The 22412-nt window shown below is 41.5% G+C and overlaps 1 protein-coding gene across 2 annotated transcripts in view; it reads left to right on the top strand.

The window, feature by feature from the left end:
• Positions 1-5063: 5063 nt before the first annotated feature.
• Positions 5064-22412, top strand: part of LOC141144190 (protein lifeguard 1-like) — a 31877-nt gene continuing 14528 nt past the window's right edge. Inside the window, exons 1-4 of one of the 2 annotated variants that reach the window (XM_073629624.1) lie at positions 5064-5200; positions 8918-9235; positions 19029-19107; positions 21583-21636. In XM_073629624.1, coding sequence (XP_073485725.1) covers positions 8926-9235; positions 19029-19107; positions 21583-21636 — 443 coding nt within the window. In that variant the 5' untranslated portion in view covers positions 5064-5200; positions 8918-8925. Of the gene's footprint in view, positions 5205-8917; positions 9236-19028; positions 19108-21582; positions 21637-22412 lie in introns of both variants that reach the window. The other variant, XM_073629626.1, reaches the window with a different exon arrangement.

Below are 22412 nucleotides of genomic sequence, written 5' to 3'. Positions count from 1 at the left end.
GACAGCTGTTTGGAGGAAAGGAAAACACATCCCCACTCCACATAAGCAAAGGAAGGAAGGAATGTGCAGAGCTGTGCTGTGACAAGATAAGCTCTCTGCTAATCTATTTCTAGAAACCCCCCCACAACACACATTTCAGGCTGATTTTATCTCGGTTGACAGAGAACTTGTTAGAAGTTATCATGCTGATAACAGAGGAAAGGAGTATCACCCTCTGTCCTTGCACAGAAAAAAGTGTGTGTAAAAAAAATAAATAAATTAATAATAAAAAATGTAATAAAAAATAAAGAAAAAATACCTAGATCAAGGTATGATCTAGGCCAGTGTTTGGGTCAAGGTTGAGGGCAAAGAACAGGGTCAGTGTTTTTTCTTTGGGGGGGGGGATTTTTAAATTTTTTTTAATTAGTACCAGTGTCAGTTGGTGTCGGTGTGTTTTTTAGGTTTTGGGCTGTACTACGGGTACAAACAACGCCTAACATACCCATATGTGGTATCGTTCCCCATTGACAACATCTTCTGATGACGAAACGCGTCTGGTGGAAGGCACGTAGTGACTTCACCACGCGATCGGAGTAGGAGGACGGGCTCTGTTTTGTTAATGCCGGCCGGCTTTCTTATATGTAACGTTATCGCTTCCCAATTGTAAGTGTATTACTTAATTTTATTAAAAGATGTTCGGAGTATATTACACTATGGCCAGTTCTTTTTTCTTCTGGGCAATTTACTGAGTGTGCGGACGCCGCAGCGGGTCCTAGTGAGCGATCTTCACCATCCAAATCACTGTTCCTATTGTGGTCATCTGCAAGCTTAGAGGCCTTGGCTGGGTTATAGCTACCTGCCTTTTAAGCTTGCCGTCCGGTAAGCTCAATCTACAGCTACGGTGGTCGGGCACTTTGTGTGTGCACACTGCGGTGTTATTAAGACCCTTAATGTTTTCAATGGACTTCTTTGTCTTCGTGTCAATTGTTGTGGACTTATTTAGCACCATTTTTTAGCGCAGCTTTCTCAATTTTATTTGACTTTTTGTGTTATCACACTGTATGCTGCTGCTTCTTATCACTGTATTTAAGGATCAACTTTTCAGCGCGGTATCTTTTTTTGCCTACATATGTGGTATCGTTGCGATCATCAGGAGTAGGAAAATTCATTTTGGGTTGTTCTTTGGTGGTAGGTTATGGCAGTACCAAGAAATATACAGCTAAATTAAAAAAAATATATTATTTTTTACTAACTTGGCCCAGTTTTCCTTTGATAATAAAAAAAGCAGGGGATATCCATTACTATTTCCCACCAAATGAAAGCCCAATTTGTCCTGAAAAAAACAAGATATAATTCACCTGGATGCACAAAGCAGTTGTGATGATATGTACGGTTTTACTAACACATGTCAAAGTCACAAAATTGGGCTTAAAGCGGAGTTCCACTCAAAAACTGAACTTCCGTTTTAAGGGAAGGTGACCCCCTGACATGTCACATTTGGCATGTCATTTTTTTTTTGGGGGGGGGGGGAGCCGGGACCCGCTTTTCAGAGGGTCCCAAATTCCACTTCCTTCCGGCACACCGTGGCCCCGGAAGGGAGATCGCCCCTCCCCCCTCCCTCTCGGCAATCATCTGGGACAGGTCCCAGATGATTGCCCGGCCAGTCACGGTGTGCAGCGTGGCTCGCGCATGCACAGTGGGTGCCAGGCTGTGAAGCCACAGCTGGGCGCCCACACTTACAATGCCGGCGCCGCAGAGAGGAGGGGGAGACGAGCGGGGCTTCGCTCCCCCCCATCGCTGGACCCTGGGACAGGTAAGCATCCAATTATTAAAAGTCAGCAGCTGCAGTATTTGTAGCTGCTGGCTTTTAATTTTTTTTTTTTTTTTTTAGCAGAACTCCGCTTTAAGCATTTAGATTCGTTTTACCCTAAGGTTAAGCATCAGTGGCCAGCAGGAGTAATAAATACCTTGCCATCAGGGGCCATAATAAATGTTCTGGTATCAGTGGTCAGTGGATGTTGTAAATACTTTGGCATCAGTGGGTGTTTTAAATGCACTGGCGTCAGTGGAAGTAATAAATATAAATGCCCTTGCCTCACTGGGAGTAATTAATTCCTCTGAATCAGTGGTCAGCATAAGTAATAAATGCCCTGGTATCAGTGGTAATAAAAAGTGCCTCAGCATAAGTGATTGGTGGGAGTAAAAAAAATTCCCCTGACTTCACTGGAAGTCATACATGGCTTGGCATCAATGGTCAATGAGAATAATAAAACCCTGATGTTGGTGTTAGTATCATTAATAACCTTTTGTTTCTTTTTAGTGGCTGCCAGGGCGATAATTCCCGAGATACTGGAAATCCCAGCACACTTCTTCAATAACAGAATGGATAACCGAATTAAATAAGCTTATGAGGATGGAAGAACTATCGGCGCAATTACACGACCGATATTCTCATTTCCAGGACATACAGTATGGCTTCCCTGCATATCCTTTATGAAAAAAAAAAAACTGATTTAGCAATCTTACTGTCCTAGAATTCCTCCACCTGACCTCAAGATTGTTATTCTTTTATACAGTATCAGACATCTCGTCGACAGGCCCATGTCGTTTTTTTCCAATCTTTTCTTGTTCTTTCAATTATTATTATTATTTTTTTTTTTTTTTAGAAGAAAAGAGGTTTAACCTTAAACTACATAGAGGGTTCTTTACTGTAAGAGCGGCAAGGATGTGGAATTCTCTTCCACAGGCGGTGGTCTCAGCGGGGGGGCATCGATAGTTTCAAGAAACTATTAGATAAGCACCTGAATGACCACAACATACAAGGATATACAATGTAATACTGACATATAATCACACACATAGGTTGGACTTGATGGACTTCTGTCTTTTTTCAACCTCACCTACTATATCTATAGGTATATCATTACATATACTTAAGGCTCTTATGAGCCCTACTGTATATCTTTATGTTGTAAAATTATATTGTTTTCTTTGTTTTGTTTTTTCTTCCTTTTTGTTTTTCTTTTTCACATTTTTTTTCTGTCTCTTTTTGTAAGTTTCTACAAATTTCTATGATGAAAATTTCATTAAAGATATATTATTAAAAAAAAAAAATCTGTGTTTTGTCCATGCAGGACAAAGCAAAATGGCTTACACAGGGCTCTCCCCATGTAACAGCAATACGCTATGAGAAGTTGTAGCTTACCTAGTGCTCTGGACTCTTCCCATGTAATAGCCCTAGTGCTTGGTAATTGGCTCAGTACTGTTTCATAGAATGAGTCACATGCTCCTCCATACCTGGAAGTACTGGGTGTTTCTTTTGCTTCCAATCCCCAAGAAATGTTCTAATGGTGTTTTAGGAAGCTTAGACTATTCTCCTCCCTCACAGAATTCCATCTTCTGGGTGATGGCTCTCCCCTTACAATGGAAAAGACAGAAAGTTTATATTGGGATAGACTCCCTGTGCTTTGCAGTTTTTTTACTTACAGTATATTACCAAAAGTATTGGGCCAACTGCTTTACACGCACATGAACTTTAATGGCATCCCAGTCTTAGTCTGTAGGGTTCAATATTGAGTTGGCCCACCCTTTACAGCTATAACAGCTTCAACTCTTCTGAGAAGGCTGTCCACAAGGTTTAGGAGTGTGTCTATGGTAATTTTTTGACCTGGCTCGCAGTCTCTGCACTAATTAATCCCAAAGGTGTTCTATCAGGTTGAAGTCAGGACTCTGTAGAGGCCAGTCAAGTTCCTCCACCCCAAACTTGCTCATTCCTGTCTTTTAGGACCTTGCTTGGTGCACTGGCCAGTGGCCAAATCATTTGGTGGAGGGGGTATTATGGTGTGGGGTTGTTTTTCAGGGGGGGTTGGGCTTGGCCTCTTAGTTCCAGTGCAGGGAATTCTTAAGGCGTCAGCATACCAAGACATTTTGGACAATTTCATGCTCCTAACTTTGTGGGAACAGTTTGGGGATGGCCCCTTCCTGTTCCAACATGACTGCGCACCAATGCACAAAGCAAGATCCAGAAAGACCTGGATGAGCGAGTTTGGGGTGGAGGAACTTGACGGGCCTGCACCGCAACCCAATAGAACACCTTTGGGATGAATTCGAGTGGAGCCAGGCCTTCTCATCCAACATCAGTGCCTGACCTCATAAATGTGCTTCTGGAAGGATGGTCAAAAAATTTCCATAGACACACTCCTAAACCTTGTGGACAGCCTTCCCAGAAGAGCTGAAGCCGTTATAGCTGCAAAGGGTGGGCCAACTCAATATTGAACCCTACGGACTGATGTCCCGTACACACGGTCGGATTTTCCGACGGAAAATGTGTGATAGGACCTTGTTGTTGGAAATTCCGACCGTGTGTAGGCTCCATCACACATTTTCCATCGGATTTTCCGACCCACAAAGTTTGAGAGCAGGATATAAAATTTTCCGACAACAAAATCCGTTGTCAGAAATTCCGATCGTGTGTACACAAATCCGACGGACAAAGTGCCACGCATGCTCAGAATAAATAAAGGGATGAAAGCTATTGGCCACTGCCCCGTTTATTGTCCCGACATACGTGTTTTACGTCACCGCGTTTAGAACGATCGGATTTTCCGACAACTTTGTGTGACCGTGTGTATGCAAGACAAGTTTGAGCCAACATCCGTCGGAAAAAATCCTAGGATTTTGTTGTCGGAATGTCCGAACAAAGTCCGACCGTGTGTACGGGGCATAAGACTGGGGTGCCATTAAAGTTTATGTGCGTTTAAAGGCAGGTGTCCCAATACTTTTGGTAATATAGTGTACTGCTCCCCTGTGTGCAATTCTGTGAGTGCGTCTTGCTCCATTTTTAATTAATAAACTGGTATATGAATTACTGCACTATAGAGAATATGTGCTGCTTTCTCTTCAGAGTTCAGCTTTAACTAAACATTCAGATTCTGCAGTTAAACTAAATCTATATATTAGAACAATAGACAATCCCTAGATTGACACCATGCATGGTTACAGTATATTTGCATTTTACAATTCCCAAACTAGGAAGGAAAAGTGTTATCTGTGCTTGAATTGTGTAAACAGCTCTCTCCACCAATCAGGTCTGTGCTGCCCAGCAGACGGTGACGAACTTTGACATGAAATAAAACTGTGTTTGATTATTGGGTTCAGTGCGAACGATGCCTGTTACTGGCTGTCACTGATTATCTGGAACGACTAAGCTAAAGCTGCACCGGTAGGTAATATAAGATTTTTATGAATTTTATGAAATTTTATTTTATCTTGCGCTTACAATTTTGTCAATTTCAAATTTGTTTAGAATAATGTTTTTTTTTATTATTATTTAATTTAAATGATTTTCTAGGGCAATAATGGATGATAACACACATTTTACAGAGTATTCTGTGAGATTTAATCTTCCAGTTTCATATAAATGATTTGCACATTTTATGTAGAAGTGATATTCACAATTTCATTTTTCTTTTATTTTAAATTCAGTTTAAATTCAGTCATGTCATTATGCACTGAAGTTCTGTACACGATTTTTAATACACGTCTCTTCCTATTTTGATTTCAAATTATATTTTCTTGTTCGTATTTTTGAAAATATCGATTCAATCCCACATGTTTTTTTTTCATATTTCCCAGTTTTAATTAGAGCTGAACTCCAGGCAAATATAACAAAACACTAGTGAATGCAGTTATTAAATAGTGGGCTATTTTTTAATGAATGTTTTTTTTCTTTTACTGTCTTTATTCGCCTCGTTTACGACCAGATAATTCATAGTTTTGTTCATTTTCCTTTTTGTTTTTTGTTTTTTTTTTCTTTTTAGTTTATCATTTGTTAACCTTTTGCAAGCTGTTTTTGGTTGTTTTTGACATATTTTATTGAAATACACATCTAGTAGGAGGTCACATACTCTTTGAAAAAAAAAAAAAAGTTTACATGTTGATATCAATGGCTAATATAATTATATATAAAACTCTTCTAAATTGGCCAGATATGTTCCCTAAAATTACGGCACATTTAGGTGAAGATTTTCAGTTCCCATTTTTCCTGTTATGCTAGTTAGCTCTTTCGACTTTTTATAAATGTGGCCAAAAATGGCTGACGTACAGCTTCTTAGAAATTAAGCATGAAGCAAAGGCGTACACATTTAAATCTGCCATTTATTAGAAATATTATTGATTTATGTGCCTAGTGTAATTACATGAATTGGTAATATCCATTGGTAATCCCCCTGCAGAGCATCACTCACACTGGCAGAGGGAAAGGAAGCAGTAAGAACCGGTCAGGCTCTGCTGCATGCGCATGTGATGACAGGAGGATAACCCCATGCAGTGCTGCTACTTCTTCACTGTCCAATCAGTAAGCTGGTGATGTTTTGACCAGTACCCTTGACCAAGTTATGCTGTTGCTAAAAGGGAGGTCCAAGGCATAATTATCCTGTTTGCCTGGCATGTCTATTTCACACCGCTGTCTGTAAAGGCAACCAAATCCACACGGGACGCCCACTCACTTTGACTAAAACTTACTAATGTAAGGTGGCTTCAGCTTTACTCTCCACCCACAGGAAAGGTCCTTCAGACGCATTTCATCCCCTAGTCTAGTGGGCTTAATCATCAACGATGGAACCCACTAGGGGGCTAGATGTGTCTGAGGGACCTCTCCTGTGGGTGGAGGGCAGAGCTGAAGCCACCTTGCATTACCTGGTTTAGTTTTGGTTACAGTAAGTCGGCATCCTGTGTGTGCGATCGGTTGCCAATTTTTCTGTAGCATATTGTAGCCTGATGAGCCGCTTTATAGGATCTGCACCAGTTCATTACATGTCCCATTGGCTGATGTCATTGATAGGAGCATTAGAGCGGTATTTTTTTTTTTTTGGTTGTCTACAGCAGGGGTCTCCAGACTTTCTAAACAAAGGTTCAGTTTACTGTCCTTCAGACTTTAGGGGGACCGGACTGTGGCCATTGGAAGTAGAAATTGTCCCAACATCAGTGGGTGTAAACGGTGCATTTTTGGCATTAAGGGGAGGAATAGTGCCCCATCGATGGTGTCAGTGGGAGGAATAGTGCCCCATCGATGGTGTCAGTGGGAGGAATAGTGCCCCATCGATGGTGTCAGTGGGAGGAATAGTGCCCCATCGATGGTGTCAGTGGGAGGAATAGTGCCCCATCGTTGGTATCAGTGGGAAGGATAGTGCCCTTTCATTGGTGTCAATGGGAGAGAAAGTGCCCCATCATTTGAAAGTGTCTTGGCATCAGTGGAAGTAAACTGTGCATCTTTGGCATTAGGGGGAGGAATAGTGCCTCAAGGTTGGTGTCAGTAGGTGGGAATAGTGCCCCAAGGTTGGTGTCAGTAGGGGGGAATAGTGCCCCAAGGTTGGTGTCAGTGGGAGGAATAGTGCCCCAAGGTTGGTGTCAGTAGGGGGGAATAGTGCCCCATCGTTGGTGTAAGTGGGAGCTGAATAGTCCCCCATCATTGGTGTCAATGGGAGGAATAGTGCCCCATCATTTGAAATTGTCCTGGCATCAGTGGGAGTAAACAATGCATCTTTGGCATTAGAGGGAGGCATCGTGCCCCATCGTTGGTGTCAGTGGGAGAAATAGTGTCCCATCACTGGTGTCAGTGGGGGGAATAGTGCCTCATCATTGGTGTTAGTGAGAGGAATAATGCCCCAACGTTGGTATCAGTGGGAAGAATAGTGCCCCATCATTAGTGTCAAAGGGAGGAATAGTGTCCCATCATTTGATATTGTCCTGGCATCAGTGGAAGTAAACTGTGCATCTTTGGCATTAGAGGGAGGAATAGTGCCCCATCTTTGGTGTCAGTGAAAGGAATAGTGCATTATCACTCCAAAGACATGCTGGTAGGTTAATTGGATCCTGTCTAAATTGTCCCTAGTATGTATGAATGTGAGTTAGGGACCTTAGATTGTAAGCTCCTTGAGGGTAGGGACTGATGTGAATGTACAATGTATATGTAAAGCGCTGCGTAAATTGACAGCGCTATATAAGTACCTGAAATAAATAAATAAATAAATAAAATTATCTTTGGTGTCAGTGAAAGAAATAATGCACCATCGTTGGTGTCAATAGGAAAACTAATCCCCCGTTGTTGATGTCAGTAGCAGGAATTATGCCCCATTGTTGGTGTCGGTGGGGGGGGTGCGTTGCAATGTGAACAGGGCACTTGGAAGGCAAAAGACCTTGTAGTAACTCTTCATTTCCTACACCTTTCTCATATCAAGAACAATCGCTTCTGTTCAGGAAGAGGGTTGCCAGAGGTGAATGTATTTTCCACAATGCAAGACTTCACCAGCAATTGTACACAGATGGTGAAAAAAAAAACTGACAGGGTTTACTTCCTCTTTAAGACAAATGGTCTGTTCACTTTGCAAGGGAAGTTACGCTTTGCAAGTGAATTTTCCCCAAAGCTTAGTGAATGTGTGGAAATATCAGTTTGCAAAGAATACCCAATCATGTATAAGGGGAAAAGACAGCATTTTTGCTTACACATCATTTGATGATAGAAGTCATCAAAGCTTCACTTCATTTACTAAGACATGGAGATAATTCCTTTGCAAGGCGCAACTTCCCTTGCAAAGTGAATAAACTATTTGCATTTAGTAAATCAACCCCAAATGTTACTAAACCACAGCAGAATAAAATCAGGTTTCTTTATTTACCAAACAGGGCCGTGCTTTGTGGCAGGGGTGTTCAAATCTCACAAGCAGAAAGACAGAAATATATATCACCTGACAGATAAAACAGTGAAATTTAATTGTGTATTAAGCGGTTTGCCTGGAGTTTAGCTTCAAGTCTTTATTATTCTTTTTAGCAACAAAAGATGGTACATTATAGGACATCACAGCTTTTGTCCAAGAAAATTTGCATATTGGATTTTTTTTCATATAAATAATGTAATGCGTTTTATTTTCATTTTTGGCAGGAATAAAAATGCAAAAAAGTCAGCAGGATAATGTCACCAATCCGGAGATGACCTATGTTTACTCTGTGCAAAACCCTGCCTACCCCCCAGCACCCTACAACCAGAATCCTCCTGGCTATATGCCAAACCCACCACCATACAGTGAACAGAATCCACCACTGATGGGTGGGCCGGCATACAACGTTTACCCTCCTTCTCATCCTCCCGACCAACCTCACCAGGCCTTCCTCGGGAACAAGCCCGATGTAGAAGTACCCCCTGAGTACACTATTGGTCTCCAGGATAGCAGCCCATTCTCTGAGCGTGCCATCAGAAGAGGTAAGCTGGTGCTCAATTTAGCCACATTGTGTACATGGTGGAACAGTTTTTTTAGGTTTCTCTGTATTTAAAATGTCCTCCAGACTTAAAGGATAAGTTCCCCTTTCATAACATGTTACACTCATATTCAGGGTGTAACATGCATCATTGTATGAATGCACCAGCCCCCACCCCCTGATTCCTGTTATGACAGCAGACCGGGGATCTTCTCCCTGTGTCTGCTGCCACAATTCAAAAAGACGCAGCCATGCCGGGCTCCGCCCACCCAGGCCACGTCCCTCGTTGACAGTCCTCTGTGAATAGAAAACTACAAGGTCCACCTTTGCAGCTGTCGGCTTGTCGTTTTTAATGAACTACCATGGCGCTGTGAGCACTGTGGTAGTTTATTGTGTCTTCCTGTCATACGAGGTACAAGCAAGCCAATACACTGACAGGTCTGCGGGAGACCTGCATGGCATCTGTGATCTGCTGATTGTTGGTGCAATGCTTTACAGGCTCCAAAAACAAAAAATAATAAATGCATATTTTTTTACCTACAAAAAAAAGGACATTTATTATTATTCTTTTGTCAAAAGGTGAACTTATCCTTTAACTACTTGCCGACCAGCCGCCATCGTTATACGGCGACAGGTTGGCTCCCCTGCACCAATCGCCATAGCTGTACGGCGGCCCCTTTAAGGAGTATAGGGGGCGGCTTGCACGTGCACCCGCCACGTGATGTCGGAGCCGATGGGCATGGCCGGCGGCCACAATGTCCACCTGCGATCGCTCCTAAGAGAGACAAAACGGGGATCTGTCAATGTACACAGACAGATCCAAAACTTTTAGATCTGGTGCACTGACGGGCGGGCCTTCCTCCGCTGCTCCCTTCCCCCTCCCCTTCCCTTCCTCCCCCTTACTGTGGCTATTTTTAGCTCTGATCACTGTATAAATGACAATGGTCCCAAAAAAGTGTCAAAAGTGTCCGATCTGTCCGCTGCAATGTCGCAGTCCCACTAAAAATCGCTGATCACCGCCATTACTAGTAAAAAAAATAATTTATAATAAAAATGCCATAAATCTATTCCCTATTTTGTAGATGCTATAACTTTTGCACAAACCAATCAATATAAGCTTATTGTGATTTTTTTAACCAAAATATGTAGAATACATATTGGCCTAAACTGATGAAGAAACTAGTTTTTATTTTTAGTTTTTTTTTGGATATTTATTATAGTAAAAAAAAAAATTTATTTTTTTTCAAAATTGTTGGTCTTTTTTTGTTTATAGAGCAAAAAATAAAAACTGCATAGGTGATCAAATACCACCAAAAGAAAGCTCTATTTGTAGGGAAAAGAGGCCTTCAATTTTGTTTGGTTACAGCGTCGTACAACAGCACAATTGTCAGTTAAAGCGACACAGTGCTGCATCGCAAAAAATTGGTCATTAAGGGGGCAAATCTTCCGGTCCTTAGGTGGTTAAGCTGCCAAATTACACTTCTTTTGAACTATAAAAGCTAAACCTTAAATTTGATCAATTTGGAAAAATTACCCCCAAATCAATTCCTGAATATTAAAAGTACAGATACAGTGCCTTTCTGCTGGAATCACCAATGGCCAAGGCATTGATCTCTGCTGAAGAAGAGGGGTTAGTTCTGGCCAACCAAAGAGAAGGACTGGTTAGATTTTCCGGTATGTCAATCCTCAAGGCTCTTCAGCAGATACCTTTGACCCATTGCAAATAAATGTGAAAGGCATACTTCAACATTGTCTAATATTTACGTAAATGGACTCTGTGCAAAAAAATTTGATCATCATCAAGGTATTTATATTATGGTTTTGTGTTAGCTGCCATTTTTAGGCTTCCTTTCATGCTCTGTATACAGGTTGCAGCTTGCAGGGCATCATAGATTGTTTGGTCCAAACCATTACTGTTACCTACACAGATTTCGGTACAAGACCTTTTCTACAACTGGCCAACACGTAGTTACCCCTTTCTCACAAGGAGTACTCACACACAGGGGCCAAATAGAAGCCCCTGGGGCCTTTTTTTTTCAAAATTACACCTGGCACAGCATCGAGTAGGGAACTCTGCCTACATAGTAAAGCAGGTGGAGTTAGGGGAGATGGGTCTGTTTGTTGTGTAGGAAGCTGATATTAGGCAGTACTACAATGCTTGCCATGTAGGTGGGGCTGGCCCTGCTAACTTACCCCATGGTCCCCTATCTGCCGCAGGCCTCATGGGAACCACAGTGGCTGGTTTGATGGTCGTTTTAAAATATATTAGTGAGTATTAATTACAAAATCTGAAATATCAGTGAGCATTATGGCCCTCCCTTAATGTGTTTGATTATGATGAAGGGCTAAAGGTCTGTCTTGGAAAATACTAATGGCTAATGATTAACCACTGTGTGTGTGTGTGTAGTTCCATACAATATCACTGGTGAGAATATACACTTCTAATCTGCAGTATGGTAGTACTTGTTGCATCACAGATGCCTTTCCGGTGATTTAACAAGGACACTTCAATGTATTTATTATGGCGTACAATGAGATACAGGTACTTCATTGTTATAATAGTTCTCTGATATTTACCTGCAGAAGTACCATTATCCTTTTTAAAGAGGAACTCAACCCTACCTATCAAAAATGGAAATTTAAATCCCTAACACTTATTATTATTAATATTATTATTATACATGATTTATATAGCGCCAACAGTTTGTGCAGCCAGCACTTTTCAATATAAAGGGAGATGGCCCAGTTACAAAATAGGGTAGGATTAGGAGGGCCCTGTTCAGGTGAGCTCACAATCTAATATGGTGGGGCAAGTGGTACAAATGGTAATAACTGTGAGGGATGAACTGATAGTAGAATTATAACGTTTAGTTATTAGGTGGAGGCGGAATATACTTCCCTCAAGAGATGGGTTTTCAGGGATCGCTCAAAGGTGGACAGAGTAGGAAATAGCCGGACAGATTGAGGGTAGAGAGTTCTAGAGGATGGGAGAGGTTTTAGAGAAGTCCTGGAGATGAGCATGGAAGGAGGAGACCAGATTGTTTGCTTTGGGAAAGGACACCGGTTGAGACAGAATTTTTTTTTTTTATTACCCCCACTGTGTACAGAGCCATTTATAGAAAGAACAGGTTGAACTGACTTTACCGGTACCAGTGAAGGACAGTAGAAAATGAATGATAAAATGATTATCTTTATTACAAAAGGTTAAAAAAATGCTTAACACACTGTTAATAAAACCAAGAAACATTGGCTCCATATAAAAATATCATGTCAATAGGTTACTATATTATATCTCTGTTACTGCTGTGTCGAGGTCGACGCGTCTCGCATCAGTGCTTCTTCAGGACCTCAGTTTCTTGACCACAGGCAGGGATGTCCTATTCAAGAAAGAACATAACTGTTAATTACATTTCATGAAGCATGGGCGCAACATATACATCTCTCTCAGTCTGCATCCTGTGCCATATATATATATATATATATATATATATATATATATATATATATATACACACACACATGCACAGAACACCACTTACATGTGCGTGAATGAGCCTTTTGAAAAATGGTGTGCCAAGTGTCATCAGGAAGTAACTTGGTATATGATGCCGTGGAATAAAAAAAAATAGAAAAGTAGCTTGATAGTCCTATTAAAAAGGAAAGTGAGCAGAACATTGGTTGGCTATATTCAGGAGCTAGGTAAGTATTCAGACAATGCACCAACCAAAAGGATGTAACACTTACTAAGAAAGTGATCCCAGAAAATGAAGCCAATGGCCCAAAAAATATGATGGTCAATTCCAATCATATGGCATAACATACAGTGTCCAAAAAAGACTAGCAGTCAGGACCATATATGATGTATCTTTTCTAATAAAGTCCACAAAAACAAATATATACCTAAATGATGTTCAAAATAGCAGTCAGTGGTTGTATCGGAAGCTGGGATCATCCACATAGCCATATTGAAGAGAAAAGAATAATAGTAACATAATTTAAACCAATATCAGAGTATCTCCAACACTATCAAACATTACTATAGAGAAGCCCATTAGCAAAAGAGCAGATCACATAGAACAGTTACCAGCTAACTTGTATCAGAATTTGTGCATCAAATTAGTTTCTTTACCAAACAAACCTCTCCTTCTGGTCATGCTCTCCCCTTATCAGCCAGATATCTATAAATAATATACCAGACAAATTGTCAAGTAATCACAAGGGACAATATCCAGTTCTTTCGCTATCATAACCGCATGTCAGTAAGACTTACCTACACAATCCTCAACCAATATGTAACACCATCCACCACTGCTCATGTCTTGGATCTGAATCAATTTAAACTACTTTTGGCGCCAAATCGGCATCCTAATTGCAATTGGCATCATGTGTGCCATATAAATCCTTATCCTTATTTCAATCAGGATGCTTATGGTCATGTGGGGAGGGGGCAGGAGCCTCCCCCATGTGGGAGGACATACTCCAGCTCCTGAGTAGCCTATGACAGGCCACTTGGTTACAGCCTATCGCCACAGCTGGTCCCGCGCATGCGCAGATCTTTACTTTCGGTGCAACACTGAACCGAAAGTATGCACATGCGCAATAGGACGATGGCACACCATTATGGCATATAATATATATAACAGTCCAGGGTGGGGAGCTTGATAGTCCCCAAGAACACCAATACCCAATATCTTATCTGGAGCCAATGTATTCAATCATGAGCCAGAAAATGATGTCACAGATAATGCATTGAAATAACTTATAATGTAGTAAAATGGATATACATGGATATTGGGTATTGGTGCAATGCACTATGCTGCTATTGTGCTCTTGGGGACTATCAAGCTCCCCACCCTGGACTGTTATACCGTATATATTATATGCCATAATGGTGTGCCATCGTGTCCTTAGATGTGATTTTGAATTATGCCTATATTTTGATGTCAAAGGGATCCCATATATGGCTAAGATCTGGGTGCAGGATACAGTAGTTAATGATTAGCCCCCTTCTCGACCAAGGTGGTGGTGTAGAGGTGGTAGGAAATATGGGGATTCTCATTTAATCATGTATATATTTATATTATGTTTTTTGCTTGATAGATGGTTTCTTTCTCTTTTGTAAAGAATGCTGCCGATCCCGATTACATACCTACAACGTCTATGTTTGGTGTGGTGACACATGCATGGGCGTCTGCAGGAGGGGGCAAGGGGGGTCAAGTGCCCCCCCCCCCCCCTGGAATCAGCAAGGTATCCGCACACTAGGGAGGAAAGTGCAGGAAAGTTAAGTCAAACATGATAAGAGAATGTTCACTTCACCGGGAGCTCAGCCTTATGTATTGTCGGGCTGACACCTGGATCTCCTTCCCCGCTGTCACAGGCTGCCTGATTGCTCTTATCCTCTGTTATCAGCGAACTGCTTGTGGAATTTGTCTCCAGTTGCAGGACTGTGGACCTGTCAGCATAGACTGTGTATCTCCTTACACTGTCATCCAGGTTGGACATCAGGCTGAAATTTCTGTTATCATGTGAAGAGATTTAAAGTGGTTGTAAACTCACTTAAAAAAAAACAAAAAAAAAACCTGCAAGACAAAGGCATAATGAGCTAGTTATTATGTCATTATGAATTACTTACTTTAGATCGAAGCCCCCGCAGTGGTCCTCGTACACCGCTCCGGCTGGTGACATCACTCCCGGAGTTACTTCCAGGTATCGCGGGCCCCGGCACTGTGATTGGCGAGAGCCGTGATGACGTTACTCCCGCGCATGCGCGCTGGAGCTGCCGGTAACGGCATACTAGACGTGCATACGGATGTGCCATTGCTTCAGTGCGCATGTGCCAATGACGTCGGCACATGCTGATACAGGGGATATCTCCTAAACAGTGCAGATTTAGGAGATATCCGGGGTAGCTACAGGTAAGCCTTATTATAGGCTTACCTGTAGCAAAAAGTGGTTGTAAAGGGTTTACAACCGCTTTAACACTTTACCTTCCTGCATGCTTTTGCTTGGCTACTCATAGAGCTCCTTCACATGTGTGGAAGGGACTGTTGCTCCTCTGAAAAGATCCATGCTTGGATTGCTTTTCAGAGGTGGTGAGGAGGCAATATGTTGCCTCCTCACAACCTGATTTAACCCAATAATTGCCATACAGTGGACACATTGAACTACATTATTCTTTTTCACAGCACCACCCACTGAAAGCAACATGCTGTTTAACCAGTTCTATCAGTGCTGCCAATCAGTGCAGCCTATTAATGCCCCCTATCAGTGACCATCAGTGAAGGAGAAAAACTACTTATTTGCAAACTTTAATAAAAGAAGCTAAGCAAAACTTTTTTTTTTAATTGTCAGTCTTTTGTGTTTGTTTAGAAGAAAAAAAACCCAGTGGTGATTAAATACCACCAAAAGAATTTGAGTACAGTGTTGCATGACTGCGCAATTGTCATTCAAAGTGCGACAGCGCTGAAAGCTGAAAATGGGCCTGGGCAGGACGGGGGTGAAAGTGCCCGGTAGGCAAGTGGTTAAGCACAGCAACATAGCATAAAGATGTTATTGTGCCCATAAAGCTGCTGTTGTGCCCATAAAGATGCTATTGTGCCCATATAGAATTTAAAATCTCCACGGGCTTCAGCCAATGCTGCACCATGCAGGTGTAGTTTTTTTGTAATTGATCGATTGCCTAATTGAATGTTTATTTATACCTTCACTTGCTGTGGTCGCAGCATATTTTGCATGGTTTTATATGTAGCTCAGATCGCCACGGCAAAACCAGGTACATTCTCCCCCCCCCCCCCCAAAAAGTGCCAAATGTGGCAGTGGAAGGGGGGAGGGTTATCACACTTTATGTGATAATGACTAAGCCCCTCCCATTCATGAAATTGTCAAAAGGGGGCGGGGCATGGGTGACCTTAAAATGATGTCCCCCCTGAAAAAAGTTCTGCGGACGCCCATGGACACGTGGGGGCTGTGTGACTGGGCAATATGTTCCCGCCCAGATTTGGGGACTGTGTCCCGCTACTTTGTGGGGCTGCTCTTGCTGCACTCGCTGGGATTGAGGGATCCACGATGCTGGATCAGGAAGGTTGTCCTATTGCTGTGGCTGTGGCGATAGGCTCTAACCAAGTGGCCTGTCATAGGCTTTATAGGAGCTGGAGTATGTACTCCCACATGGGGGAGGGTCCTGCCCCCTCCCCACATGACCATAAGCATTCTGATTGAAATAAGGATAAGGATTTACAGTTGTGCTCATGAGTTTACATACCCTGGCAGAATTTATGATTTCTTGGCCATTTTTCAGAGAATATGAATGATAAGACAAAAACTTTTCTTTCATGGTTAGTGTTTGGCTGAAGCCATTTATTATCAATCAACTGTGTTTACTCTTTTTAAATCATAATGACAACAGAAACTACCCAAATTACCCTGATCAAAAGTTTACATACCCTGGTGATTTTGGCCTGATAACATGCACACAAGTTGACACAAAGGGGTTTGAATGACTATTAAAGGTAATAATCCTCACCTGTGATCTGTTTGCTTGTAATTAGTGTGTGTGTATTGAAGGTCAATGAATTTCTGGACTCCTGACAGACCCTTGCATCTCTCATCCAGTGCTACACTGTGCTGCACTGACGTTTCTGGATTCTGAGTCATGGGGAAAGCAAAGGAATTGTTAAAGGATCTGTAGGAAAAGGTAGTTGAACTGTATAAAACAGGAAAGGTATATAAAAAGATATCCAAGGAATTCAGAATGCCAATCAGCAGTGTTCAAATTCTAATCAAGAAGTGGAAAATGAGGGGTTCTGTTGAAACCAAACCACGGTCAGGTAGACCAACTAAAATTTCAGCCACAACTGCCAGGAAAATTGCTCAGGATGCAAAGAAAAACCCACAAATAACTTCAGGTGAAATACAGGACTCTCTGAAAACATGTGGTGTGGCTGTTTCAAGATGCACAATAAGGAGGCACTTGAAGAAGGATGCCAATGTTTTTTGGTTTTATTAACAGTGTGTTAAGCATTTTTTAACCTTTTGTAATAAAGATAATTATTTTCTAATTAGTTTTCTACTGTCCTTCACTGGTATTGGTAAAGTCCGTTCAACCTGTCCTTTCTATAAATTCTTGAGTAACAACATGAATGAGGTATCCATATAGCCCATCAAATTTTATATAACTGTGTACAGAGCCAATTCGAGCAGCTCTGTATTATGTGATTGGTATGATGGCCAGGGATCATAAATGTAAACAGTGTAGTGTTTACATTGGTAAGCCTGCCCCCTTCCTTTTACAACGGAGGAAAGGGAAGAAGGATCTAGGCCCGCTCCCTTCCTTTTACAACAGAGGAAAGGGAGGATGAAAAATCATTCATACATTAGTTCCAAATCAGTGGCAGCAGTCATGGGAACATTTTTAACCCCTTTCACCCCCTCTTCTGTATACCCCAGCCCTATCCTGTTAACCATTATACCCTCCCTTGTCCTGCACATTTGTACATTAAAACCTTTATCTACATTCTCCCACTGTATGTGACTTCTATATTAACCCCCTTACCTTCTCCTCCCTCTGTGTATGACCTGTACATTTAATGTATCTAGTGCACCATTACCAAGCTCCATTGTTTTAAAAACCCCCCCCCCCCAATACCAGCATGTCTCATAATTTCCAAAAAAATGACAAAAATTAGATCACCTTGGGGTGTCCACTTTCCACAAAGTGGTAATATTTGGTATATTACACACTGTTATGGTATTTTTATTTGATACGTTTAATAACAAAGTAAGAGAAAAAAATGTTTCTTCAAAAATGTGGGTTTTGTCTTTTTTTATATAACATAAAAAAAGAGGAAAGTTCTATCTGTCTAAAATAAGGATATAAAGACCTCATTCACCTCTTATGGCGCTGCCCCAAATTGCACCACAATGGTGACTACTGTTAACTCTGTATTTAAAATGACCTCTGGACCTGAGAGCTTACCTGTTGGGTGTATTGGAAGAATATGAATTGGAGGTACACACTAGAGAGGCCATACATAGAGTTCTATTCCAGGCCCGGAAACTGATTATGATTCACTGGAAATCGGAGGATCCCCCGACAATATAGGAATGGATTAACAATTTTGGAGAGGTGTTAAGAATAGAGAAGCTTATCTACCAACATAGGGAAAGTACACTTAAATATGAGAGATTATGGGTGCCGTGGTTGGATGTCCTGGGGCTAGCCCCGGTGGATCTAATCACGGATAGACTACTCGGGTTTAATGCTGGTTGAAGGCTACTCTGAAGAGGTTATTGTAATTTCTTGGTTGTGGTATCTTGCTTTTCTTCTTAATGTTTATTTTTGTTGTATGGTTGCAATGCACTGTATTGAAAAGCTAACAACGTTTGCATTCCAAATCTTCAATCAAATTCTTTTTACCTGATAAAAAAAAAAGAAAATGTCAGTAAATGTCATTCAAACTATCACAGCACTGAAAACTGAAAAAATGGCCTCGTAATGAAGGGTTATATACAAGTTGGTACTCGGGTAGTTAAAACAAAACAAAGTTCACTTGTCCTTTTTTGCCCCCTTCCCCTTTAAAGTTGCATATTTAGTTTGATCCAGCAGCTGTAGAATACTAATTCCATCCTGACCCGAATCTTCTGAGAGCTGGCTCTGTTTTATCAGTAGCTTCAACTCCCTTCTATGCGTGTCTATAGTGATCTGCCACATTGGTGTGGCCACAGATTTATTTTGTAACCTTAACTGCATTAGGAATTTTAATTATGGATTCTGTAACCATTGCTATGTTATGTTTCAGCTTTTATCCGGAAAGTCTACCTTACGTTGACCATACAGTTAGTTCTCACATTTGGAATCGTGTTTATGTTCACATTCTGGTAAGTGTATGTCAGGGCAAATAAAAAAAAAAAAAACAGTACACCTCTGCACCAGTACACCTCACCATGTTTGATCCCATTATCTATTTGCCATCCATGCCAAATCTTGACACTTCACTCCTACATGTAAAAATCCTACTTTTTTTGTGCTAGAAAATTACAGAGAAACCCCAAACATTATATATTTTTTTTAGCAGAGGCCCTATAGAATAAAATGGTGGGTGTTGCAATTTTTCATGTCACTTGGTATTTGCGCAGCAGTTTTTCAAACGCTATTTTTGGGGGAAAAAAAACGCTTTTATGAATTAAAAAAAACCCAAAAACACTAAAGTTAGCCCAATTTTTTGTATAATGTGAAAGATGATGTTATGCCATCGCCCTCGGGGCACCGCAATTGTACGGTAGAACCCGGGAGAGATGGCGGGAGGGGGGTGGGACCCCTTTCCGCCAACCGCAGAAGTGATCGAGTGGCTAATTAGCCACTCAAGTCACTTCTGCCTAAAAGAGAATCGCCGGCTGAAAATATACAGGCATCATTCTGGTATGTAGGTGCAGGCATCATTCTGGTATAACCACTGAAACCGGAGGACGTCCATGGACGTCCTTCCCGTCAGGAAGCGGTTAAAGACCTTGCAAGCACAGAAAATACTTGTTTATCTGCCAGAAGTGCACTCAGTTCCTAAGTCCTATTGTGGGCTGACAACACAGAATTTTCGTGGACTGAGTGGTGTCAGCCATGCCCAGTTCTCTTTTGCTAAACGACTCCAACAGTTGCTGGACTCTGCAGAGTCTAGAAGGTCCAGTATCAGAGCGCCAGAAGTATAGCGAAAGCTGCACTCCCGGCGCTCAGTAAAAATGTAAATTGTAAATTAAAGAGAGAAGTCCCATGAGGTGGCATGCACCTCATTAGACTTAACCCCTAGTAATCCAGAACATTTTACAAAATGGCTGAATTCCTAGAGTTCATTTTAAGTGGCCCATTCACACACATTTTTACGCTCCCATTTTTAAAACATGTGCAGAGACTTGCCATTAATTCTAAAGGGGCTAGTACACATCTGTGATCAGCATTGACCTTGGTCAAAAAAGTTCATGTAAATTTATTTGATCTGCTGGCAGTCTTTAAAGGGGCTTTTGATGGAAATGCCAGTGCACATTAACACATGACAATGCAAGTGCCCAAAAGCAAAAAAAAAAACATATAAGGAAACACAAACCCATGGGTGTGAATTTAGCCATAAAGTATGTAGCAAAGACTTTTTTACCTGTTTTGGTCTGATGAGAACCTCCAAGGCCAAAGATAGCTGACATCCTTCAATATGTGGTGGCTTGTGAGGCATATTGGGTGCAAAGATGACGAAAGTCATTGGGCGCCAGACATTTCTTGGATGTAAAAGAGGTTTTATTTCTTTTGCCAGTCCTTTTTATATATTTTGGGGGAAAGAGGGTTAGGGCCAGGACACCCTTAGATAGTTGCAAACTCAATTGGCAGATTCCGAGACTTCAATAGGAGGACAGCCGTACAGCGAAAGGCACCAGCCAGGTGCCATTTCTGTACGTGCTTGATTGCTGTCTCCTATGGTAACAGTCTTTTAACAGTTCCTAACTGAAATGTAACAGCTTCTAAAAGTGATCTTGCTGCGAATCTGCCGCTGCGATAACTTTGATCAGAAAGCCAGCCGCCTAACGTAAACAAAAACACCAGAGTTATGGCATCTAGCTGCAGCCAAGTGGAGTAATATCCTTTGCATGAATCGATTATTTTTGTCTTTAAAGCTAAACTCCAGGCACAAAAATTTTAATCAAGTATACACCTTAATAACTTTGTGTGTACCAAATGCCTTTCCAAGTCCAGACATTACCTTGTACAAATAGTGATGCCTTCATCACTGTGCTGTACATAGCCTGTGAAGAGAGCAGAGCTGTGGGAGGGACCCAGCAGACCCACCCATTACAGGCTGCCTGCAGAAAACTACAGGAGGGGGCGGAGACCAGACCAGTCACCCTGCACAAGGAGAGAGGGCAGCAGTGAGCGGTCTTTTTTACAGGAAGCTCCTACACAGAGATAAAGTCTCACACTGGATTACTGCACAGATCTTGAAGAAATACACAAAGCACAATGAGATTGAAGGAATAATACACATGACTCTTGTATCCCAGAGTTAAGCTTTAAAATCATAACTTGAAAAAAGTAAGAAGCAGCAACTCATTGGATCTACAGATCATATTTCTGCCATTTCTCAGCAGGCTCTCACCTCTACTTCTCCAAAAACACAAAAACATCAAACAGAATCTGTAAATAGCAAATTCTATAGTGTTTATTTCAGAGAATTGGTACAAAGGAAAGTGCCAGGAGATGCTCTTTAAATAATATCAGGTTATGAGAACTTGGTGTGTTTACTATACTGTATATATTGTATGTAACATGTCATTTAGAAAAATGGTTTTACTTTTTTGCCTTTTGCTGTCTTATAGGAAAAAACTCAGAAATTGGGTGAACGAATATCCATATATGTTGTATGCCCTCATGTAAGTTATCTTATAAGCTGTTTTTACATTGCTAAGTCAAACAGCTAATGCTGACGGCTGGTATAAAGCTATAATGGGTTTGGGTCAGTTTTTTATTTTATGTTTTTTATTTATGTAGCACTCCCCCAGGTAGGTGGTAGGAGAGAGTATAGTTTTTGGGTCTTTCTACTTACCAAGAAGGCTGTCAGGTAAATGTAGATGCTCTCTGCCTACCAGGGAGCAGGGATCCATTGATATTGTCTGCTCATGGTGCTCAGGTGTGGCTTATGTTGTCTAAGCCCCCGTTCACACCTATGCGAATTAGATGCGGCTTACACTACATCCAATTCTCAGGACATTTTAAAATACATTCATGTGAATGCATCTGGTTCACATATGTGCGTTGCATTCGCACTGCGCATTGCACAAAAAAAGTGTGCGTTTTCTGGGCATTGCGGTGCGAATTACAAGCCCATTATCTTCTATGGGAACACATCTGATTTGCAGATGCATTGTGTTCTGAACATGGATTTTCTCCTTCTCCGTAATACACCCCCCCCCCCCCCGCGCTCACTGATCCGGAGCTAAAACGCAGAGGAACCTTTGAACAACTGATTTTTATCTTCCCAGTGAAACCTGAGCTTCAATTCGCACCGCACATGTGTGAACCCAGGCTGAATATTTCACACTAATCCAATAGGACAGACATATTGGACAGTGGTAGGAATCCTGACAAATGAGAGCACAGGCATAGTTACAGCCCTGGCCATTGGCAGAGGAAAGTGCCTCAGTGCATG

This window comes from Aquarana catesbeiana, linkage group LG05 (genome assembly GCF_042186555.1).
Source record: "Aquarana catesbeiana isolate 2022-GZ linkage group LG05, ASM4218655v1, whole genome shotgun sequence".
Lineage (NCBI taxonomy): Eukaryota > Metazoa > Chordata > Amphibia > Anura > Ranidae > Aquarana > Aquarana catesbeiana.
The sequence above is the reverse complement of the archived record's forward strand: the minus strand, read 5'-3'. Positions and strand labels throughout refer to the sequence as shown.